This window comes from Ischnura elegans, chromosome 5 (genome assembly GCF_921293095.1).
Source record: "Ischnura elegans chromosome 5, ioIscEleg1.1, whole genome shotgun sequence".
Classification (NCBI taxonomy): domain Eukaryota; kingdom Metazoa; phylum Arthropoda; class Insecta; order Odonata; family Coenagrionidae; genus Ischnura; species Ischnura elegans.
The window spans coordinates 76,325,488-76,347,796 of record NC_060250.1 but is presented as its reverse complement, the minus strand read 5'-3'; the positions used below and the strand labels follow the sequence as shown (position 1 = coordinate 76,347,796).

At 37.4% G+C, this 22,309-nt stretch overlaps 1 protein-coding gene across 7 annotated transcripts in view; it reads left to right on the top strand.

Moving 5' to 3' along the window:
- Window positions 1-22,071, top strand: part of LOC124159088 (leupaxin) — a 575,831-nt gene extending 553,760 nt beyond the window's left edge. For 6 of the 7 annotated variants that reach the window (XM_046534629.1, XM_046534628.1, XM_046534631.1 and 3 more), the window contains 5 exons: window positions 10,162-10,458; window positions 11,070-11,243; window positions 11,386-11,616; window positions 16,850-16,970; window positions 19,757-22,071. In XM_046534629.1, the coding sequence (XP_046390585.1) occupies window positions 10,162-10,458; window positions 11,070-11,243; window positions 11,386-11,616; window positions 16,850-16,970; window positions 19,757-19,902 (969 nt within the window). In that variant the 3' untranslated portion in view covers window positions 19,903-22,071. Of the gene's footprint in view, window positions 1-10,161; window positions 10,459-11,069; window positions 11,244-11,385; window positions 11,617-12,217; window positions 13,133-16,849; window positions 16,971-19,756 lie in introns of those variants that run through there. The other variant, XM_046534630.1, reaches the window with a different exon arrangement.
- Window positions 22,072-22,309: the final 238 nt, after the last annotated feature.

Genomic DNA, 22,309 nt, shown 5'->3' with positions numbered 1-22,309 from the left:
AAATTGTGACTGTGAACATTTGAATTGATTGCTCAGATTCTGGTTTATATTACTGATTTCATTCTTTGGTAGTTTATCAGATGTCATCGGGCGCAATTGTTAATGCGGATGCCTAACTAACAGGTCGTTGCAGGTTCGACTCATGCAATAAACGATTGTTTTCCTTTAATTTTGGAATGTTATTTAAAAACTCTCCCCTCAAATATGTGTAATAAGCGGATAACATATTCTTAATACACTATTTTTCATTGGATAGTGCATTTTTGTGTCACTCATGCATTATGGCAGCAAATATAACCAATAGTGGCAATAAAATATATCGTATCATTTATTGCGTAACTGTAGTTTTTGTCTGCCGTCTTCGTAGTAAGTCCAGTTTCTGCCATAATTTTTCAGATGAAAGCTGTTTGCTGTGGTTTTTTTATTTGACCCGATAAGATCCGCTTCAATTCGAGGTATTAATAAAAGTTTGATACAGAATGAAAGGTTCGAAGATAATTTCAGCTGTTGTGAAATAAGTTCTAGGAGAATTGCGGAGCTTGATTTAGGGCTGTAAAAGGATGAGACAGGTCTATGATAGATATCGCATTGCGATCTAAGCGAATATATTTAATTTACGATCAAGGGAGTGTCAGGCATTTGAGTAGTTCTCAGTAAAGTCGACGTCATTGAATTCCTTTGTCATTCATCTATTTCTTTTGATAAAGATGGAATAGCAAAAAAAGTTAGATAAACGAATGATGAGGTCTCAAGGTTTAGATAAAAGCGATGATGTTTCACATATCAAATACGCATTACTCAGACTTGGGTGTCTGATTACACTGATTATTGTCCTCCATAAGCCGGCAATGTGGTGCGCTATGACGGAGTCTATTCCATGTAGGAACTAGGAATTCGGATGCATCTATCTCTCATCCTGCTACTGATTTGTATGAATATCACCTTGGTTTAAAGCGGCACTATATATTCTTTCTTAGTGTAGAATATTATCATATTTCACCTTTAGGCGTTGTTTCTGTCCCCTGTATGTGTTGTGCAGACATAGGCATTTTTTTACCTGTTGCCTACGTAATCTGCCCCTGCATTACCGTGTCATAATTTTACTAATTATTCTTTCACTAAATAGTCTCCAAATCTGCTAATAATATTTCTAACCTTTTAGGTCTTAGTTGAATGCACAGAAGGATTACAGTCTAATTTCATAATTTGATAAATTGAATACTGTCTGCCTCAAATTTGTGATAAATCATGGCGGCAATCATCTAACCCATGTTGGGCGAAACTGGTCGTCTGTTAAAGAAAAAGTTTATTTAAAATCGTTCGCAAAGGTTATTTTATAAATCACTGATAGTCGCTATTATGCGAAACCTGTCGCTATTGGCCGATTGACCCTCTACATATCCCGTCTTATAAATGCATAATAGTTAAATAAGTATGGAATGACCTTCTTTCGCTTTTTCTTCCCACTGCAAGGAGATTCTACTCCTGAAATAACAAGGCAGGAGCACACCTTCACGACCGTTGAAGCTAAATCAAATGGAAGTGTAAATATTTATAAAATGCTTCTTTCACAATCGGTGATTTTCATCGCCTAAAGTTTTTATAAAGTGGGCGATTGGCTTGTTTAAAAGTTCTTGGCCCTTAAATGGAGCCAATTTTCGGCAATAGCTATGTTATTTGGCAAATTATAGGAGTAACTAATAATAATTAAGCTCTTGATATAAGAACGAAATTTATAGTAAAAACTTATAAAATACCAAATCCATCGCGAGGTAGAGTTTCGTTTGTCTGTTGCAAGACTTTAAGTTTTCGAGCCCCTCCGTATGTTTTTACTTTAATTTTTTGCTCTGATGATCATAAATTTCTCGAGATTTTCCCCTTGTTTTACAGTATCTCTCCTTTCGAAATAACTCCCCATTTTCTGATGTAATGGATGGGATTTTACTTTTGTTTCATGTGAAATTTACTCATGGTTTTTTTCTTCATTGCCTTTCTCTGCGCCCAACCCCTTGACTTGCCCACTAAAGAGTAGGTAAAGCTTTGATGAATAATTTCATTTAACTTGATGCATTTTGTGTGCACTTTTCATTTTCTGCACAGGGATATACGTACTAATGAAGACTTAAATCGCCCCAAATGAACATGAGGCTTATCACGTAATATATATCATGCGTACGGAAAGACGTCTTTGGTTGAGGAAGAATAAATAACTTTAAAACAGATACATTTTGTCCGCACTCTTCATTCTCTGCACAGGGACGCAATAATGAAGACTTTCATCGCCCCAAATGAGTATGGAGCTTATCACGTAATATGCATCAAGTGTAGAGATACGTGAAAATCGCACTTTCATTTTTAATTCATCGCATTTTCAATAACAGTTTATCGCATTTTGTAGCGTCTATTTTTAATATTCATAATGAGATAGATGACGATAAAATGTAGTGAAACATAGTTATATGACAAAATACAGAAAGTTCGCGGCCACGTAAAGTCCCAGCCAACTAGCAGCTGGCCAGTCGCTCACATGCTTTAAGCGGTGAGTGTCGGCGGAGCATTTAAACTGCGCTCGGCACAAAATGTACGAATTTTGCCGTCGAAAAGGCAAATTTGCCTAAAAATATCATAAAAGTCCAATCATCGCATCTATGTCGCATTTATTTACGCACATAGCATTAATATCGCATTTATCGCATTTGCGATTTTCACGCATCTCTAATCATGCGTAAGGAAAGACGTATTTGGTTGAGGAAGAAAAAATCTTTGTCCGCTCAGTTATCTTTGGCGGTAAAACGTGAGATTACGTGGCAGTTGAATGTTATCTAAGGAAATATAAATTTAGTCTCCTCCGAAGGATATAGGGGGATTAAGCTGTGGAAGACGTGAGGCTCCGGTCGGGACAGGTGAGACGTCTTGGAAATAAAACCAGCCAAAACTATCGCGCGGAGAGTTTTGCGAGTCTGGTGCAAGCTTTTTAGCTTTCAAACCTCTCCACCTCTTTTTCGCTTCATCTTGTTTGCTCTCCCGATCGTAAATTACTCGCGATTTTCCCCCAAGTTTTAAAAATATTCCTCGATTTCGAAATAACTCCCATTTTCTGATGGAAGGGATGGGATTCATGCCAATATGACTCCCGATTTAGAGCGATAGCGTTTAATATGCGATTCGGTGACGCTAAACTTACTCTTTTTAAGTCTCCTTCCACGTTTCTTTCGTGATCATATTCATACTCGCCGCGTGTTTTGGATTAATTTCACCCTCTGGCAGGGGCGATCTGAGGCGGCTGGGGCTCATGATGAGGCCTCCGTTACCATGGCGCATCGGGGGTCCTTCTCCGGGAAATTTTAGGAAGTTGCATGCCGGAAATTAAATTTTGACGCTATTCTGCTTCTTAAAGAACTGCTAAAAGTTAATAAAAATAGCAATTTCGTTAAGAAAATATACTGTGAATATTTCACAGCTTATAAAGTTTACGAATGGATTATGGTTCTATTATTTAGTAAATTATTTCCTTGAAACTGCGCAGCAATCTGAAAAAAAACTCTTCAAAATAACGCTTTCGAATAACCCTTTCAAAAAAGCGTTAGAATCTCTTTTACCTTCTGACGCTTTTGTTTTATTTATTTTTTATATTATCTTTTCACACTCACAATCAGTATCCATACTGTTTAAAGCAACTAATGAAAACGTAGAATTTTATGATTGCAAAATAACTTTGGCGCAAGTAATTCGAGTCTTTTTTTATTACGCCTTTCATATACGCTTCACGATATACGCGAGCGTTTTGGGGGTCCCCTAAGGTCGGGGCCCTAGGCGATTGTCGACCAGCCGACCTGGCCAGACTGCCCCTGCTTTCTGGTTATAATTATTGGTTCAGACTCTGTTAGATGGCCAGTGCCGCCACAGATAGCCTGCCGTTTGGTCATCTCGCCAGGGAGTGCAAATGAAAACCCAAGACTCTTATATTCTACTTACCAAATGCTAGAGGGGTTATGATGTCATGGCTACTAGTTCCATTGCAGATGTTTGTATTAATTAGATCTTCTTTCGCAAGATTTTGGATTATTTTTCCTTGAAATATCCTCAGGTGTCTCATCTCCTATCTAACGGAGTCATCGTATTTGCTTTTATGCGCTACTGTTATCACTTTCAAGGATTATATTTTTATTAAAATTGATTACTTCAATATTAAAGAGAATCTTGTGGAAATGTTGAACATTTATGATGAAATAATTAAAATTTTGTATTTTTCACAAGGTTTTATTCATATACATGTATGTATGTATATTTTTTGTACATATAGTTTCGCAACAAATTATACGAGTAGTACATAGTAATAAAAATAGTAAGTCACTATCTCAGACACACTCAATAAAATAAAACGCTAAAAAAGAAAGCTCACCCGAGAAAAACTATTTGAAGCTTTCGATGCCAATAGCTTCTTTTCAGTGAGTTGGTGAGGTACATATTTATATATTATTTGAATACATTACATAAATAAGTGGATTATATTAATCTCTCCTGTGGGTAAATCCTGTGGAGGGACAAACAGCACTTTACGTGTTGTTGTGGAAACTAGTAAAACACTCTTCCGACATCAAAAAGCAGGATCCTTTTGCATTGTTTTTTAATTTATGCGAAAAATATAACAAAAATGGCTTCACTTTGCTTTAAGCGCTATTCGGTGTTATTAAAAGGAAGGATCCTCTCGGAGAAGCTTACGCAAAGAGCTTTTATATTCATGCGGCTACTACAACTTAAACGATGACTCAATTCTGAGGCGAATATTGGCGGATAAGATTAGTGAAATAGGTGCGTCACTTTCCATATAAATCTACCGTAACGAGGATATTAATCAAACAACTATGCATAGAATTTCAAATACTAATCTCAGCTCGATTGATATTCGTGCCGTCACTTTCGAGAGATTGTATTTTTCATGCTACTCCCAGCTGCACTTCTTTGATGAACCTGAAAACTAGCATTGAGACGTTACCACTGAAGATAGCCCCTACATTTTTATTGCGTAATTGAAGCCCCATTTCTAAAATTAAAAGCGATAGACGACCATCACCTTGACGAATCTCAACTACCTTGAGCTCATTTCCACTCTTTTTTACAGAATTTCATGACATAATTACTATGGACCATACTATGATTATTACCATGGTACGTACCAACCTTCATTATTTTTTAAATAAGCTTATTAGCGTATCAAGCTTTTCTGTGTGTAACTTTGACTCATGCAAGAAAAGGTATGTATTATCAAAATGCGCGCATCAAAATTTAAGTGAAACCAATGGTAACTGTATGCACAAATTTTCATGCTAAGCCTAAAACATGGGTGACGACGAAAATTCAGTCTTCCTCATACAGCCATTTTCGCGTAGCTCAAAAATGAAAAAATGCGAACTTTGCCACCCACTTTTTACGAGTTGAGGACGTCATTGGAGTTTTTGTTCATTAACTCGTTCAGAGAGACTCAATCCTTGACGGAAAGAATCACTCACCCGAGTGTTAATGACAACAACCCGCGTGAGATGGATGCACGAGTCGAGAAGTAACGGAGAAGCGATGAGCCGATCGGCAATAGTTTGTGACGCCATCAGCTTCTCTGCGAATGAGTTAAACCCGTCGATTTTTCGCCGCTGATGGCTCGAGGAGTAGGGGACGTCGAAAAACGGAAAACGTCTCTTTATTTTTCAGACCCCATTACAGTCGAAAATAATTTAAAAACAAGGCGAAATAACGAAATAATTATGTTGTATTAATTAAACTATAAAGTAGATTCTTGTCAACTCAACTTTACTGTCTCATATTTGAAAAATTTACATTACTGTCTTCTTGTACCTATGTGGAAAGGAGGGTTATCATCATGACACGATTAAAATGTTAATTTCTGTTGGTGGGTGATTGGAACATTTTTATCAATATCGTAAGAGAGATTGGAATGTATTTTATCAACTATTTGGGCTGCACATTAGACGAAAACGGATATACGGATAACGCAGTATGAACATGAGGAAAAGAATTGCGGTAGTAAATGATGCGTTCATGAACAGGAAGGACCTCATGAGATGTTCTCTATGTAAGAATTTAAAGAAAAGGTTAGTGAAGAGTCTCATCTGGAGTGTAGCACTTTACGGTGTGGAAACATGGACACTTGGGAAGGAGGACGAGAGAAGACTAGAGGCGTTTGATATGTGGGTATGGAGAAGAATGGAGAAAGTAAAGTGGACGGAAAGGAGGAGGAACGACGAAGTGGGTGAGCAGAGCAAGCTTCTAGATGAGATATGGAGGAGACAGAAAGTATGGATGGAGCGAGTACTTAACGGGGAGGTGATGTTGAAAATGGTTTTAGATGGTAGAATGTTGGGTAAACGAGGGAGAAAAAGGAAAAGAATAGGAGTTTTAGGTAGAATGAAAGGGAAATGTAAAAAGCTGCCGGGTACGGTGGCGTCGGGTAAAGTCCTCGCCTGCCAAACAAGAGGTCGCAGGTTCGAGTCCCGCCTGGGTATGTTTGTTCGTGCTCGTGTATAAATGTTATCTTGTCGATAACCCCGATCTAAAAGGCCAATGTGAGCTGTTTTGGGTGGTGTGGGAATAAATAAATAAGTACTCCATGGAAACCTACCTTAATCGGTAGAATACTTTAGATGTAGGGTTCGTTTGTGGACGTGGGGATGTATCCACTTGTGTGGTGGGGACGAGACCGTGGTCAAGGAAGGCTTGGCGCAGCTGAGCAGGGCTCCCCCGACGGACGATGGGAGACGAGAGTGCGAGAGAGAGAGGGGAGGGGGTGAAAGAGTGGAGTGGGAAGGGTGGGGAAGATAAGGAAAGGGGGAGTTAGCATATCCACGAATCCTCCTCGATCGCTCCTGGTCTTCAGTTTCTTCCCGGCGTCTATCCGAAGGTGTAGGCACCGACTCTTGTCCACACCGAACAGTCCGAGGAGTGTCCTGAACGAGTCGTCCTCTTTGAGGGTACATAGACCGGCGACGGACCCTCTTAGCATCCCCGTCTCATTTCTCTCGTTGTATCCCTCAGATATCTCACGTGCGCCCTTTGAACTTCATCGCTTGATAGCCTCGGCCACCTGGTTATCCGCCGTCCGCCTCTTGGATTACGTGCCAGCTCTCCAGTCGTCTTCTTCTTGGGTGTTTGTCGATTGATTTGTTATCGGAGGTAGACCGAGGATTTGACCAATACTTTTCTACCTTTATACCGCTCCTATAAAATCGTTTCAGGCTTGACCTGGGGGGTTTGCGATATATCCACGATAAAAACTACAAATGGTAATTTCCACACTTCAATACAAAACTCAACTACCAACCATGGTTTCGACATGTTATGCCATTTACATGGACCTTGCGTAACATGTCGAAACCATGGTCGGTAGTTGAGTTTTGTATTAAAGTGTGGAAATCAATATTGGTAGTTTTTATCGTGGATTTATACCTCTCGTTGTTTTTTCCTTCGAGTGGCAGGGATGTTTTTAGTGTGTACGAACGTTGAGTGCTTCTTTCCATCCAATCGCGTCGTACTGCGTCGAAGGAATCGATCTATAGCTGTTCAAGTCTTTCTCATCATTTTCGTTTCTTTGTCTCAGTTGGTGTTTTTCTTACCCTTTATTGGAAATCGTAGAGATTATAAAAGAATATTCGTCGCTAGGTCAATATTTATCAAATTTAGGCCGGTCAACGATTTCACTAGTGCATTTTGTTTCGGAATATGTTGGAGTATTTCCATCTTTCTCCGTGGCAGTGTGAGGTGAAAGTGTTTTTTTTTACTGAAGAAAATTTTCTTTATTAATCCGTCCATCGTATATTTTGGTGTAAACTTCGTATCATACCAATTTCTAGTCGTTATGTCATTTCAATTTTATGGTATGACCTGATTTGTGAAATGTAGAAAGGTCTCTAACCCAAGATGCGGCTGTTTTCGTCCTTTTTTTAGACCGGCAGTAAAAAAAATTGGAGGAAGAAGCCAGGAATCGAAAATGGGGAATCTAGTCCATCCGATTTTAGAATCCGAGAGCGAATGAGTCTATCGTGCTCCTCGCGGAAAATCTTCCTTTTTCAAATTTTCTTATTTTTGGCTGTTTTTTACGTAGTCAATTCCGTATTGCACCTCGTTAGATTCACCAAAACGCCTATTATATTTTACCTATAATTACTGCTTCATAGTGTACTAGAAAATTACTGTTAGGTATCTGACGCCTAGTTTTCAGATTTAGCTCGAAGAATTATTATCAGTGGTACTTGGAAAAAATATCATTTTTTTATTATTTGTTTCCTAATTTTTTCACATCTAAATGTTAATTTTCTTGCCGAGGTACTCGGTAAACGCAAATTGAAACACGATGGCCGTTGATTTTTCTCTATGAACTTCGTATTTATGGTGAGTTTAGTTGATTGAAGGTCTGAAAAACTCGTAAATTATGTATCCTCAGAGTTTTACGACGCGGATTTTCCATATTTACGGGCAATGGCCTTTTTCTTGTTATAATATATTAGCTAAGAACGAAAATAAGGTTGCTATACGTTTTATTTCACTACTTTGTTTCTTAGATTATTTTTTCGATTATCTCACATCTGCTTATGAGGCTCTCCGTTTTGTAATTTAAAATTTCGTAAAAAAACTAAGTCCCTCAAAGTAGTAATTCTTAGGAAAGTGTCTATAAGGTAATACAGGCGCCACAGTTCACGTACAGCGAATGAGTCCTCTCTCTAAGTCATGTCTTTTTTTTTCTCATTTCATTAGTACGATAAGATTGGTATCGAATTTTTATATGTGTAGCTTAAAGAATTAAGGCTAAGCCTTTCGCGGCAATTTCTCCGTTACCAGCTACCTACTTATGCAACACCTCTTCAAATCCTCTGCCAGATATCGCGCTTGAGTAATTTTTTGACAATGGAAGCCTTCAAGTATGTTTTCTTATCAGAATTGCGTACGTGGGTATTTTTCATTGAATACGTACGTCACCTCTCATCCCCGTTACGTCATAGATTTGCACCGTCTTGTGAGCGGGTTGATACGTTTACGTGAGTGTTATCTAGCCGTGCCTCACTGGAGACAGTCACGTCCTCGCGGCTTCTTTCGGAAGCTTTCGAGTTGCGCAGCAGATTTAACGACGGTGAATATTATAGGAACCAGTTCTTCTTTCACTCCATATTTGATAATTTCTGTATTCCATCCCGCCCGTCTTAACTCCTGGATGTTGGATGTGCTTGTCATTGATCGGAATAATTACGATCATTGCCTGGCACACACCCCTCTGGTGTAGATCTCGTATTCTGCGCCTCGGAAAGTGTTATTCTTTTGTCATTCCGAAGTCGACCGCTTTTCGGCCGGTGAGGTGGGGAATGGGATGGATAGCCATTAAGTTCGGGCCCAATGCCAGAGCGAACGCAAAGGAAAGAAGTTCCGCCCACCTAGCCACGGTTATAGGTCCCGTTTCCACACACCCCACCCTTGAAGCTCTTCCCCAAATCCCCATGCTGAAACCACCGCCCGCGTCACTTCCCCCGAATATCTGTTATTCTAACGTCCCAGATTTCGCATCTTTTCCATTCAGCCACCAAGCTGAGGCCTAGTACTGTTTTGAAATAACTTTGGTGTAAAATAACAGGTGGTTGATTTTTGCTTTGTATGAAAGTTTCTAAGGTTGTCCGTTGACGTAAAACACCGTTTCAATGAGAAGATTTCATGATGCATCAGGCGATAGTGTTTGGCTAGCACTGTTACGGAATATTTTTTTCTAAATTTCCGCGACAATTCGGCTGAAACAACCAGAGTTTTAGCAAATCATGGCCTGTATCAATGTATACCCTTTTTGAAAATATCTTGATAATTGCAATTATTTGCTCAAACCCAGGTGCCATTAGATTGTTGTGGAAATTTTGCGAAGTTGTTCCGTTGATACCACGGTTCAGTGAGTGACCAATTTAACTTCGGCCTAAAGATGGTGGAGTCAGTTGTTGAAACGTTGGCATTTCCCAACCTGGCCTAGTGGCAACCAAAGAAACCTTCTTTCATCCCAATATTTAGGAAACAAAACTCGGATTCTTGTTTTTGCCTAAGACTGAATTTTTTCTTCTTTTTTTCTAAGACTGATTTTTCCCTCGGTGTTCTCTCCCTCCTTTCCATATACCCTTGCAGATCAACGCCAGCACACACCAGCACCAGACGGTGACCGACTCTCCGTACGCCAAGCCGAACAAAGCCACCAAGAGCACCCCACCCCCAGCTCCCCATCCCCACCACGCCCATCACCAGCACCACCACCCACCGCAGTCTCCGCCGGGAACCAACCACCACCCGAGGCACCAGCCCAGTGCCAAGCAGAACCAGTTGGATTCCATGCTTGGCAACCTGCAAGCAGACATGAGCCGACAGGGTGTTAACACGACTCAGAAGGGATGCTGCAGCGCCTGCGACAAGCCCATTGTGGGGCAGGTACGGAAGGGAAGAAAGCTCCTTCCCAGCCCATGCAAAGGAAACAGTGTTCCCATTGTGTTTTCCTTTTCCTTTCGTGTTCACCAATGAAATATGGAGGATTAAGTATTTTGGATGGATGCTGTGCAAGCCTAGTCCAAGTTGCGAGGGGACCTGATCAATGTGTCTGTCGAGCATAGTTTCTTTTCTGTCAGAGGACTCACTGGATGTGCCCGTTTATAAAATGGATAATGTCCTTGCACAGGTGTAGGATTTATGTCCAAGGATTATTCTTGTTCTCCGTGCTTCAGAATATAAGTTTTTACTGCAGGCTCTCATCATTTTTCAAAATTTATTTTAAACATACTTGACTGGTGCAATGCCCAAATTTTTATGTGCCACAAAATTTGATTCATTTAAATACCAATTGGGTGTTTATGGATGTCTGAGGATAAACATCCTAGTCTACTACTCCTTGTACTTTATCAATACTCCGACAAGTTTATCAGAAACTAAGACTTTCATGTTAAATTCTTTTAGATTTTTACTATCTCCATCATCAGCTTCTTTCTTGAAATGTATGATTTGATTTTATTTTTCAATGATTTTTATGATATTTTTATCTACCTTAGGTCATCACTGCCTTGGGCAAGACATGGCATCCAGAGCATTTCACATGCAATCATTGCAACTCAGAGCTAGGCACCCGAAACTTCTTTGAAAGGGATGGAGTGCCATACTGTGAACCCGACTACCACAATCTTTTCTCCCCTCGATGTGCATACTGCAATGGGCCCATTCTAGACGTAAGTCATCCTGCTGTTCTATTTACACCTTCTTGTTGTTTCATTCAGGTTGATGGATTTTCCCTTCAATATTTGATGACCGCATCCCATGCAGTTTGGTGCCTCATCAGTCTTTTATCATTTTCTTTTGTTCTTTTACCAGAAATGCGTGACGGCCCTGGAGAAGACATGGCACACAGAACATTTCTTCTGTGCCCAATGCGGCAAACAGTTTGGAGAGGAAGGCTTCCATGAGAAGGAGGGGAAGCCGTATTGCAAGGATGACTACTTTGATATGTTCGCTCCCAAATGCGGAGGTTGCAACAGGCCGATAATGGAGAATTATATCTCTGCCCTCAATGGGCAATGGCATCCCGACTGCTTTGTATGCAGGGTAAGTGCTGGTTTGGTATTTACAACTTGTAGTCTTTCTCTGTTTTTCAGTTTCTGTTCCTGATGATGCTACGAGTGATGCTTTGTGAGGTAGGTCTCCTATTTATGGCGAATTTTGAACCTTACTTCAGAATTATTGCATACTTCATCTCTTAAGGATGGTGTGGAATATTTGTCTATCACCAACATTAGTTATATGTTATTTTGTTTCCTATTTGCAAAGATATTAAATCTTTTTAATCGTATTATTGCCTTGCTTATTGGCATTGAAGCCACAAATGTTCTCTTTTTGTTTGGCTGTAAAATTTCCTCTGGAGAAATCGAGAAATCAAGACATCTTTTCTAAGATACGTCCAGTTTTTATGTCAAGTATCATGAAATTGGCCCATGAAGGGTTTGCCAAAATTATATATTTTCCCCAAAATGTATTTTATTTACTTTTTATGACTCTATCAATCTATAAGTGCTCATCTATTCTTTTCTTAATACACTTTGATCTCCAAATCACAAACTTCCCCTCCCTGGAATCTGTACATGCACCATTCAACCTTAAATCACACAACCTTATGGGGATGTCCATCTGGAAATGGGCAAACACACAGGATTGCAAGAAGGCTGTCTCTGGGAAGTCGTTCTACGTTATGGAGGGAAAACCAGTGTGCCCTAAGTGTGTTGGTTTGGATGAAGAGGATGAAGAAGAGGAGGAAGATTAGAAAGTCAAGACTGTTGTTAAGAACTGTTTTGATGGAGAGAATTGATGATTCAACAGCATTTTCCATCTCTTACCCGAGATGAGAGGACTTTCTCCATCAAAAAAATTAATGCTCCTTCCCTTACCTACCTTTTTATGATGCTTTAAATAAAAAAATGCTCCCTACCCTCCTATGTCGGTCGAGGAAAATCCTCTAGAAATTCCTAGGGAACTGGTTTAACACTCCAATACCAAAGTGTTCCAACAATTCTTCAAGTATTTGCAGAACTGGGTCTAAAAGTTAGTGTGAAACTGTCATCGTGACCTAGTTCTTTCCTCATTTCCTGTAATTTCATTTTAAGAACTTAACTAAATCTTTAGTTTTATACAAAAGGATTTGTCAAATGCTTTCACCAATTAACTTTGGAAAACCATGTTTTATATAACAGATATCAATTTTTCAGTAAATTTATGTATTGAGATAATAAAAAGAAAACAAAAAATAAAAAAAAACAACGAAAAAAAAAAACAAACAATCACGAAACTGATTCAAGCTCTTGTAGAGCACAATTAGCTTCCATCGGGATTGCATCTAACTGCAATTCCAGGAAGCCAGTGATATGCATTTTTTGGCATATTTTTCCTTTTTTATGATTAGATAATTAGGGAAAGTATATTTTTTCATGATATTTTCAGGGTCATTTATCTTTTTTACAAAAAAAATTTTGCACTTGTCAACGATGCAAGGATATTGTATTTTTATATATTCTCAAGGCCAAGGCTTTGTTTACGTGGAAAAATAAATTTCTTTCATTGCTGTTTGATACTTCATTGATATTATTAATGGCACAAGTATTTGATTGATAGGCACTTCTGCACTTTCCATTTCAAATACCACCTTTCATAGAGTTTTGGCTTCTTAACAATTTGAATATGATGGATGAGTATTTGTGAGCTCTTCATTTACAATGATGATTTTTTTGCATTGATATGCTTTAGAAACACATTTTTAATGGCTTATATGCAGAGTGGATTCTTTAGGATTATAATTAAGTGACCTTTAATGAATAATATGTGTGTAATCTATCTTGAGATTAAATATGTAAATCAAAGTCCTTTTTAATCCATGTCAACACTTCCCTATTGGGCTTGATGCTGGGTGATAAATTGAAAATTTTATATGCTGTATTTCCTTGCGACCATGTTCTTCTATTCCTAAAATTGATGATGAGCTGGAAAAAATAAACTATATCGCTGGAGTGGTAGCCATGAGGTGAACCCACAAAATGGCCAAAGAGGCAATTAAGCTTTTATGTACCAATGCCCTTAAGTTCCTGACAGTAGTTCCCGATAAAATCATGATCTTCTGTGTATTTTTAATGAACTCCTGAGCATTTCAGCGTTTTCATTAATCTCATCATATCTTTGCTATCATTCATCATATATTCTGACTTTAGTATGGTGGTACTTAATTGCTCAGATGTTACATAATTAAAGGAACTGGACATGCCTCTTTTTTTAGCCGTGTCCCTGTGTCCCTTGCAAGTATGTATTAGGAATGATCATGTGTCCTCCATTTATAAGTTCTTTTTCGTACTTCCCTCCTCAGTATTTCTGCAGTTTCGGAATTGTAAAGGAATGGTCAATTATCTTTCCAGTACAGAAATGAGGTAGACTTAACCATGGCTTCACATTTTTTCTGGTTTATATTTAATTCATTTAATGAAATCCATGAGGCCAAAAGGGAAATGTGACACTAAAATTATAATCTTAGTTTTCCCATTCCTTATTTGAAGCTTTTATTCAGAATGAGGCTGCTGGGAATTTTTTTCATGACAAGGATGATAATCACTCTGAAAAAATCATTTGACCCAGGATTCTATCCTGGAGAAGGGGAGGGGTATGTTTGAAGTATTCATGATGTATTTTGGTACAGAATAACCCAAAATTTAGATGTGTCTTCAGTTGTGCCAAAATAAATCCTGAATGTTTCAAACACACCTTCCCCCTCCAGATATTCCAACTGCTGATCAGATATGCTACCAGTATATCCACCAAGTCATCTTCTCTCAAAGGAAATTTCAAAAATGTCACTTGTTAAGCCTCTGCATGGTAGGGGTATGAATAGAATACATATATTTGGGGGGAGGGGGGCAAGAGCAATGTAAGGGAACGGTTAATTAATTATTAATCATCACACCCCGGGATATTTCATATTTAAAATGAATGTGCAGTTGAAAAAATTAGGAAAATATGACAGTGCTAGTATTTAGATATGAACTATTACGATGGCTCTTAAGTGGTGGGCAGTGTGCAGCTCATAAATGAAAGATTTTCCCCATTTCAGGGGAATGGACATTCCCCATGGACATTTGCATCCCTGCTGTGTGTATTAGTTAGCCCCCCTGAAAATAGCATCAATAGATGATGACTTGCTGGTGTAACAGGTTGTTTGTCTGAACATTAAGTGGAATATCCTGGTTGACTCTCAGTCAAGTTAAATGATTTTCCTTAGCACTCTCATCCAATGCAAGTAAAAGTTTTCACTTTGAAGCATTCATGATCAGTTTGCCTGATTAGTTCTCAATAATGAATTGGTGAAGTTAACGGTTTTTCTGTTTTCGTAAAATACTGAAGAGTGTCAGTTCTTACCAGCCTGATATATTTATTAGCATAAAATGTATGAATTTGTTGAACATCCATGCAAATCAACTGTGAAAATGAATTTTTTATTGCCATTTATTTATATATGTTTCTGTTGTATGAAATGGACTACCTGTGGCTATCATATTGATATCCCTCTTGACCAAAAGCTCTCTCTTGAAGTTTCTCTGAGAAAGTATCGATTTCATAGTATGAAATTCATTTTATTGTATTAAATCCAAGTTAGGTTTTCTATCGTGTCCTGCATTACAGACCTTCATCCAGCTTCTTACCATTTCTTTCTCACATATTCTATTCTCTATTGCCCTTCTCATCATGTCAATCCTCGCTTTCAAATTCTACAGTTTGTATCTCTCTTCTATCTTGGATGTATTCCAGACTCTGTGATAGATGAGGAGGGGGTACCAATTTCTTTTTACTTATTTCTTGAAAAATCTTCAGAAGCAGTCGTGAAATCATGGGCATCATCTGCTTTTACTTATGGGGGGACAACATATGTTGGAGGGTCTGGGGGGTAATTTTTAAAAGTTTTCCTCTCTGAACACTGTTTTTATACATTAAAGTTGTGAAATTAGGTCTAGATAAATTATTCTAAGTATAATTTTGGTGAAGTTAATCAGTGTAATAAAACAGCTTGAAACGAAATTATGGGGTAAGACATGACCTCCGTATCCCTCCCAGCTATGACACCCATGCCTGAAAGTATTCTTTCTTACACAGCAAATCTCTTTCCATATTATTTACTTGCAAGAAGTATTTTCTGGATCTCATTTTTACTTCTTGTCTTGAAATTGTGTCATAAGTCTTCCACTGTATTTACTTTCCTCACTGAATGTAAGGTGTAAAATATTTTAGGACCCTTCTGTCACTGATGTCTTGATTTCTCCAATTGGAGTGTATATATTGTTATACTGTATGTATCATATTAATTTAACATATAAGTCTTACGTTAAAAGAGGAAAATAAGATCATTCTTATGATATGTCAGTCATCATGCTGTCTAAAATCCATTACATTTTTGTGTTACTTGAGGTATTCAAGGACCTCTATTTAATTTAAATCCATGATTTGACTTTACTCCTTGATGCAGAGATCACGAATTCCATTAAAATAGAATATTCTTACCTTAATGTGATTATTGGAATCGGGGAGGGATTAAGGTAAGGGTAAGGAGGTTTTGGGAAGTTCAATGCTATCCTTAGTGGTATGCAATACCACTCAGCAATGTGTAATTTTTCTGAGGTCTGATATTCGTAGACAAGTGGCTTTTAGATATTCATCAAGTGTTGTAAACATTGTTTGTTAATCTGGTGAAATAAAATATTTCATTGGAGAACCACCTTAAAGATTGCCATCTTTTCAATTTTTCCGGAAATATTAGGAGGAGGGTGGTGAGCACTTTGTCACCCCTCTGCCCTTCCTGTTAACCTAGCACTGATTGCAATTGGGGTTACCTAAGTACATTAGTTTATAGCTTTTTTGTTTCATAATTTTGCTCCTGATAATGTTTTTCATGAAAATATTTTTTTTTTTTTTATTTAACCTAACTATTTATTTAACTAGCTATTTAGCCTAAATGTAGCCGAGGAGAGATCCTAATGAACACAGTTATTTTTTATTCAAATTTTCCTTGACAAATAGGAAGTAACAATCTTTAGCATTATATCGGTTTTCCTGCTTTTTGATTTATATGTTGCAAAGTGCAAAGTCTCTCTTTAGTACTCTAGTCTTTTCACTTTCTATATCCTCACAATCACTACCTTATGCCTGTGGTTGAGGAAGCTAATCAGATTGCTTCTCATTTTATTCATTATGTAAATATTTGCCCATTTAACCACCTCATTAATCCCATAATTTTTTTCCTCTCTGCAAATTACAGGATTGCCGTCAACCATTTCATGGTGGATCCTTCTTTGATCACGAAGGCTTGCCATATTGTGAGACTCACTACCATGCCAAGAGGGGTTCTTTGTGTGCTGGATGCCATAAGCCAATCACTGGTAAGGCTGGAGTTTATTTTTTCCAGTGAAAGTTGTCAACTTTGAACATTTGTAGTGGTACATGTAGTAAGCTATGAGATATGTATTGGTATTGTGTATTGCCATTATAATGTAGTTCAGGGTTTTCAAGACAAATTTTCCTAATCAAACTCACCTAGAATCAAGGGCAGATGCAGGATTTTTTCCTGGGGTGCACAAGGGTCTGACAGGCAAACTGTCGTCTCATATTTGAGATTTAATACAAAATAAAACAATGGCTGTAAAAAATATTCTCTTTATTTTAATATGAAAATATTAATAAATTAAATTTATTATAACGACAGTTTTCGAGACAAGTCTGACATATATAAATCATTCAATTTTTGGAGAGTCTTATTATTTCGCTGACTATAGTAACCTATAGATTAAATTTTTCATATTAGATACAGAATTATTGATTCACTCAGGTAAAAATTTTCAAGAAATATTTTATTATAACTCACAGTCAAACCCAATTGGCTCTTTGGGGAAAATCAGTTGGAAATCAAGATAGAGGCAATATGGATTGTTCTACAAGCTGCCTAGGGATGCCCAATGAGGGCTAAGCTATGAAACTGTGGAAAATAACATTAAGCCCTGTTACCCTAATTGGAAATTTTATTTAGGTCCACAAGGGCTGCTCAAAGGGCAGTTTTTCCATCTGTAGCTTTCCCTTAAGGGTCATTTACCTCAAATATATCTGAACCGGGGTGCAGCTAGGAATTAAGGCCGGGGGGTTTAGGTGCATCTAATACCAGGGTGTGTGGGGGTATGGAATACCCACCAGGATAAGTGGTAGATGCGAGATTGATAAATTGCGGAATTTTAAGATAAATGGTTGAAAATGGTGAGTTTTATGGCTTTCTGAGGGATATTTTATTAATCCTTACATTATTCTATTAGTAATATCAATCCAATTAAGTAAAATGGATAAACTTAAAAATTTCTCTGAGTTCTGGGGGGGGGTTTATTCCCCCAAACCCCCCTCGCTGTGTCACTGTATCTGAACAGCCCTGGAAATTGGTGGCATTGAGAAATCAAGGTCTACAGAGTTAATTAGAAGGATTGGCTTAACTATAGGGAAAATATGAGGGGGATAGAACTCCTCCTGTGACCCTAAAAATTCCTGCTATAAAGCAAACTTTTGCATATTATTTCCGAGCTTAGTATCAGGTTGTCCGCTAACCTGGAAAACTGGGAAAACCTGGGATACTCAATAGTAATTTGGTTCTTCTGGAAAAACTCAGGAAAATCAGCTAGTTTCCTGGTAAAATCGACTTTTTTTACTTACAGTATTTGGCAAAAAATAACCCTTCCAATGCTTGTGACATACTCAAAACAAAAGAAAATTGTATTATATTTTTTTCTAATTTTCCTTGAGATCTGAATCCCTTCATTGGAAGATTTTTGTTATAACCTTCAATTTCAAGAATTTTCTGCTCAATATTCTTCACTTATTCACTTTCAGCTCATATTTAGATTGCGGAATTGTTTGAGTACTGGACTTCAGCTATAGGTCAGGGCAGTTTCTAATGGGGATCTCTTGTAGTGTTTAATTCTGATATGCGGAGAATATTTTAGGTGAATACATTTTAGGGAGTTGGTGAAAGGTGTCCACTATGGTGTTATTTGTAAACATTAGTATATTATGATAATTCCTATGTTTTTCCCCCAAGTGTTAATGTATGACCTGAAGTTCAATGAAATATGTAGACAATTTATTGAATCTCATCTAATTGGGGTAACTTTCTTACGTAGATATGTATGTACAATCTCAAAAAGTTACGAAAAGATCTCTAAATATGTATTAAATATTCCTATGGTCAATAATTTTTACCCTGTTAGGTGCATGTATCCAAAAATCCTTAGGTTTAGGAATGGAGCCATTCCCATTGAAAACCTGGAAATCTTGGAATTTTTTTGTTTCACAGTGAACACCCTGAGAGTGCTATTCAATCTAATTCATTCCCTCCCTTCCCCACAGCCAAGTCCTAGATACACCCATTTCCAGGGTTGCCTCCAAGATGCCCATTCTTAAGATAACTTGATTTTACTTGGTGACCAGAGAATGGGGTAGAATTTTGGGAAGGAGAAATGAGTTCAGCAGTCATGCCAAAGAAAGCAAGGAGAATCCTATATGGAAAGAATGCGGGTTGTCATCATCAGGCAGAAGGACCTCTCTTAATAAACCTTATGTTTATTTATTGTTCCAAATAAAATGTAGCCCTATCTCTGAGAAGAATAATAAATCTATTTTTCTTTTTAGTGGGAAAAAGTGACGATGTTCATTTAACTACACTAAGTTTCTTGTCAGGGTTGAGATCCCAGCTGAGAGGACGTTTTCTTTTCTGCAGATATCTTCCTTTGGTGCTATTTAATACCTTTGTGCAGTGGCGTAACTATGGGGAGGGACAGGGGGGATAGATCCCCCAAAGTGTTGGAGAAATAAAAAAAATATTTAAAACTATTGTCTAGTTTCGACATTTAATAACTGCATCTGCTTAAAGTTAAATTTGAAGTGCAAAATGATGTAAATGTATTTTTAGGCATTCAATTTTTCAACAATTTCCCCAGACCCTCTGGTTGCCTGAGGGGGTGGTCGCCCCCCCCCCCCCCTCCCTCCCCAGGGCTCCCCATCCTCCCCAAGGCATATTCCTAGTTACGCCACTGCCTTTGTGATATTATGGATGTTATAATGTTTTTGTTTGTCCATGTGCTGTTTCTTACGTTACTCTTGAGCTCATAAGTTCTGTTATCTCTTCTTCCAGGCCGTTGCATCACAGCCATGTTCAGGAAATTCCATCCAGAGCACTTTGTTTGCGCTTTCTGTCTGAAGCAGCTCAACAAAGGAACTTTCAAGGAACAGAATGATAAACCTTATTGTCATGCTTGTTTTGATAAGCTATTTGGCTAGATTTGATACCCACACCACATAAACATTGAATCGATTAATGAGATATCAAGTCACAGTAAACTCCAAGGGCTTCCCAAACCCCTATTTAAGATCTATTTACATTTTTATTTTATTTGCATGGCTATGTTTGTAAATAGGTTAGAGACTGGAATGAAATGGTGTTAAGAAAGCCTTGGTAATTATTGCATTGTCTTCCTCATGAAATGGAATCGTTTTGGTCCCTCTTTCTGCATATGATGATTATGTGTTGTCATAATTGTTGCTTATTTCTCCCAGAGCGAGACGAGTACGCTTCATCATCATTTGTATAGGTGTTTTTTTTATCGCATCAGCGAGTACAATATAAGCCCAGTGCAATGATAGGGTTAATCTGGAAGGCTTATATTCTGGAGATAACCTTATATAAGTCTGTTCTGATAAAATACATCCATCCATTAGTTTTGTGGTTCACAGAGCCACTGACAAAAAAGCTATCAAGAATTATGGTGCTCTATTGGTTCCTTTCTGTACATTTTTGGTCTTGATTTTGTTTAGAATTTCCTTTAAGAAATATCATTTTTAAGTCTAAAATTCCATATTTTTTGTCATTCAATTCAAAAGTGTGTTAGCTTTTCATTAATAAAATGCTGATAAGAAATGTTATAAGCATGTAGATAGTCAATAGCAAGTCAGGGTATCTGCTTTATTGAAGAAGATTTCATCAACTAATGTTGGCATCAAATAAGGGCCAAAATACATTAGTCTATGATTTGAGCATAATCAAGGAGAGAGAATTCTCAAAATATTGTCTTGTAAATAGCAATGGACATTTTCACCTTCTGGTGTGTATGTGGAATGGCTGGGTTGAAACTATTACACTTATTATCATCAGCAGTGATGTTCCATTCTACTTGGTGAAACCATGCATTTGCATGACACTTTTAATATTGTTTTTACTTGCCTAATGAGAATACGTGGTAACTCTGTATGTATGTGTATGATTAATTTTTGTAATCAATGGCCATGATATTACATCTAACTCCTTGCATCCATGTAATGCAAGACCTGTATTATAAAGTGGTGTACTAGTTAATTCTTTTCTATGGTGCTGCTGTAAAAGTATACTATCTAATTACAATGAAGATTTTTCAAGGCCGTTATATCTTCTATTATATTTTAATTAAATGACATCTACACATTGTGAATAATAATAGGCATTCAAATTGCCTATACTGTGAATTCTGTGTAGATAACGTGACAGGTTTTTTTACTTTGTATAGGTGACAGTTAGGGAAAGATAATTTGTAAAATACATTGTAGTCATATATCAGGTATTGGAAGAATAAAATATTTTCACTCATCTCTCACTTCACTCAGCTGCTGTTGTAAATGAGGAAGTTGAGCAGTTGCATTAAAGAATTGTATTTCCTATGATGTGACTGAAAAGAAAATTATCCTGAACATGGATTTCAGAATGAATTAAAGGTTTTGTTGGATGCATTTTTTGGTACCTAACCATAAAATTTGAAGTTTATTATATGTAAGTATTAACGGTGAGGTTTTTTGAATGCTAGTGTAAGTTGTAAAAATTTTTATTGAATACTTGATCTGTTTTTCTAATCATTTTTTGTAGCCAACCCAATTCAACATTCACATTGCTAAGAATAATGGGCTAGTAACATTAAATTCTCTTATATGTAAGGCACAAGTTCACTCCACTATTAATTATGTGAGTACAGAATCTGGCTATGTAAATTTTCCCATGAGGCTTGTTTTTATACATAACTTTGTTATGCCATGGTGTTTGGAGTAAAGCCATTATACTTATTATTTATTATACCATGGTAGTATGTGTGGAGGATTGTGTCGCTATTAATGAAAAAGTTTGTATTTTATGTGATTTAATCTTTATTTGGTTATTTTAATCCTTATTAAAGCTGCTCTGTCAAATGTTTTATGTGCTTTAGTCTAAAATGTATTCATTGTAACTAGACTCTTTGGTAAAAAAAAAGGATTGGGTTGCCTCATTTGGGAAGTTGTTATACATTTCAGGTTGTTTATCAAGTTATCAGTTTGTATCGCTGTTTTTAATCAATATGTTATTGTAAGTTTGCCTTTGTAAGCCCAAAATATTCATTCTTGAACCCTTGTAGTAGAATTAGCTATGCTTAATAAAGCACCCATAACATATGTGTGAATTTATTGTATAAATTTGCCTTCCCCTTCTTTCTAAATTGGTAATCTGAAGTAAAGGGCTGATTATTTGATTTGCATTCATATAAATTATCTATGTAAGTATTCATAAGTCATTGGCGTGTATACATCTGTATGAAAAACAGGTAACTCTGTATAGAAACTAGGTCCCCGTGACATCATGTGGAGTGGCATCGCATGGGTGCCAATCTGGCCGTTTTCAATTGAGGATAAA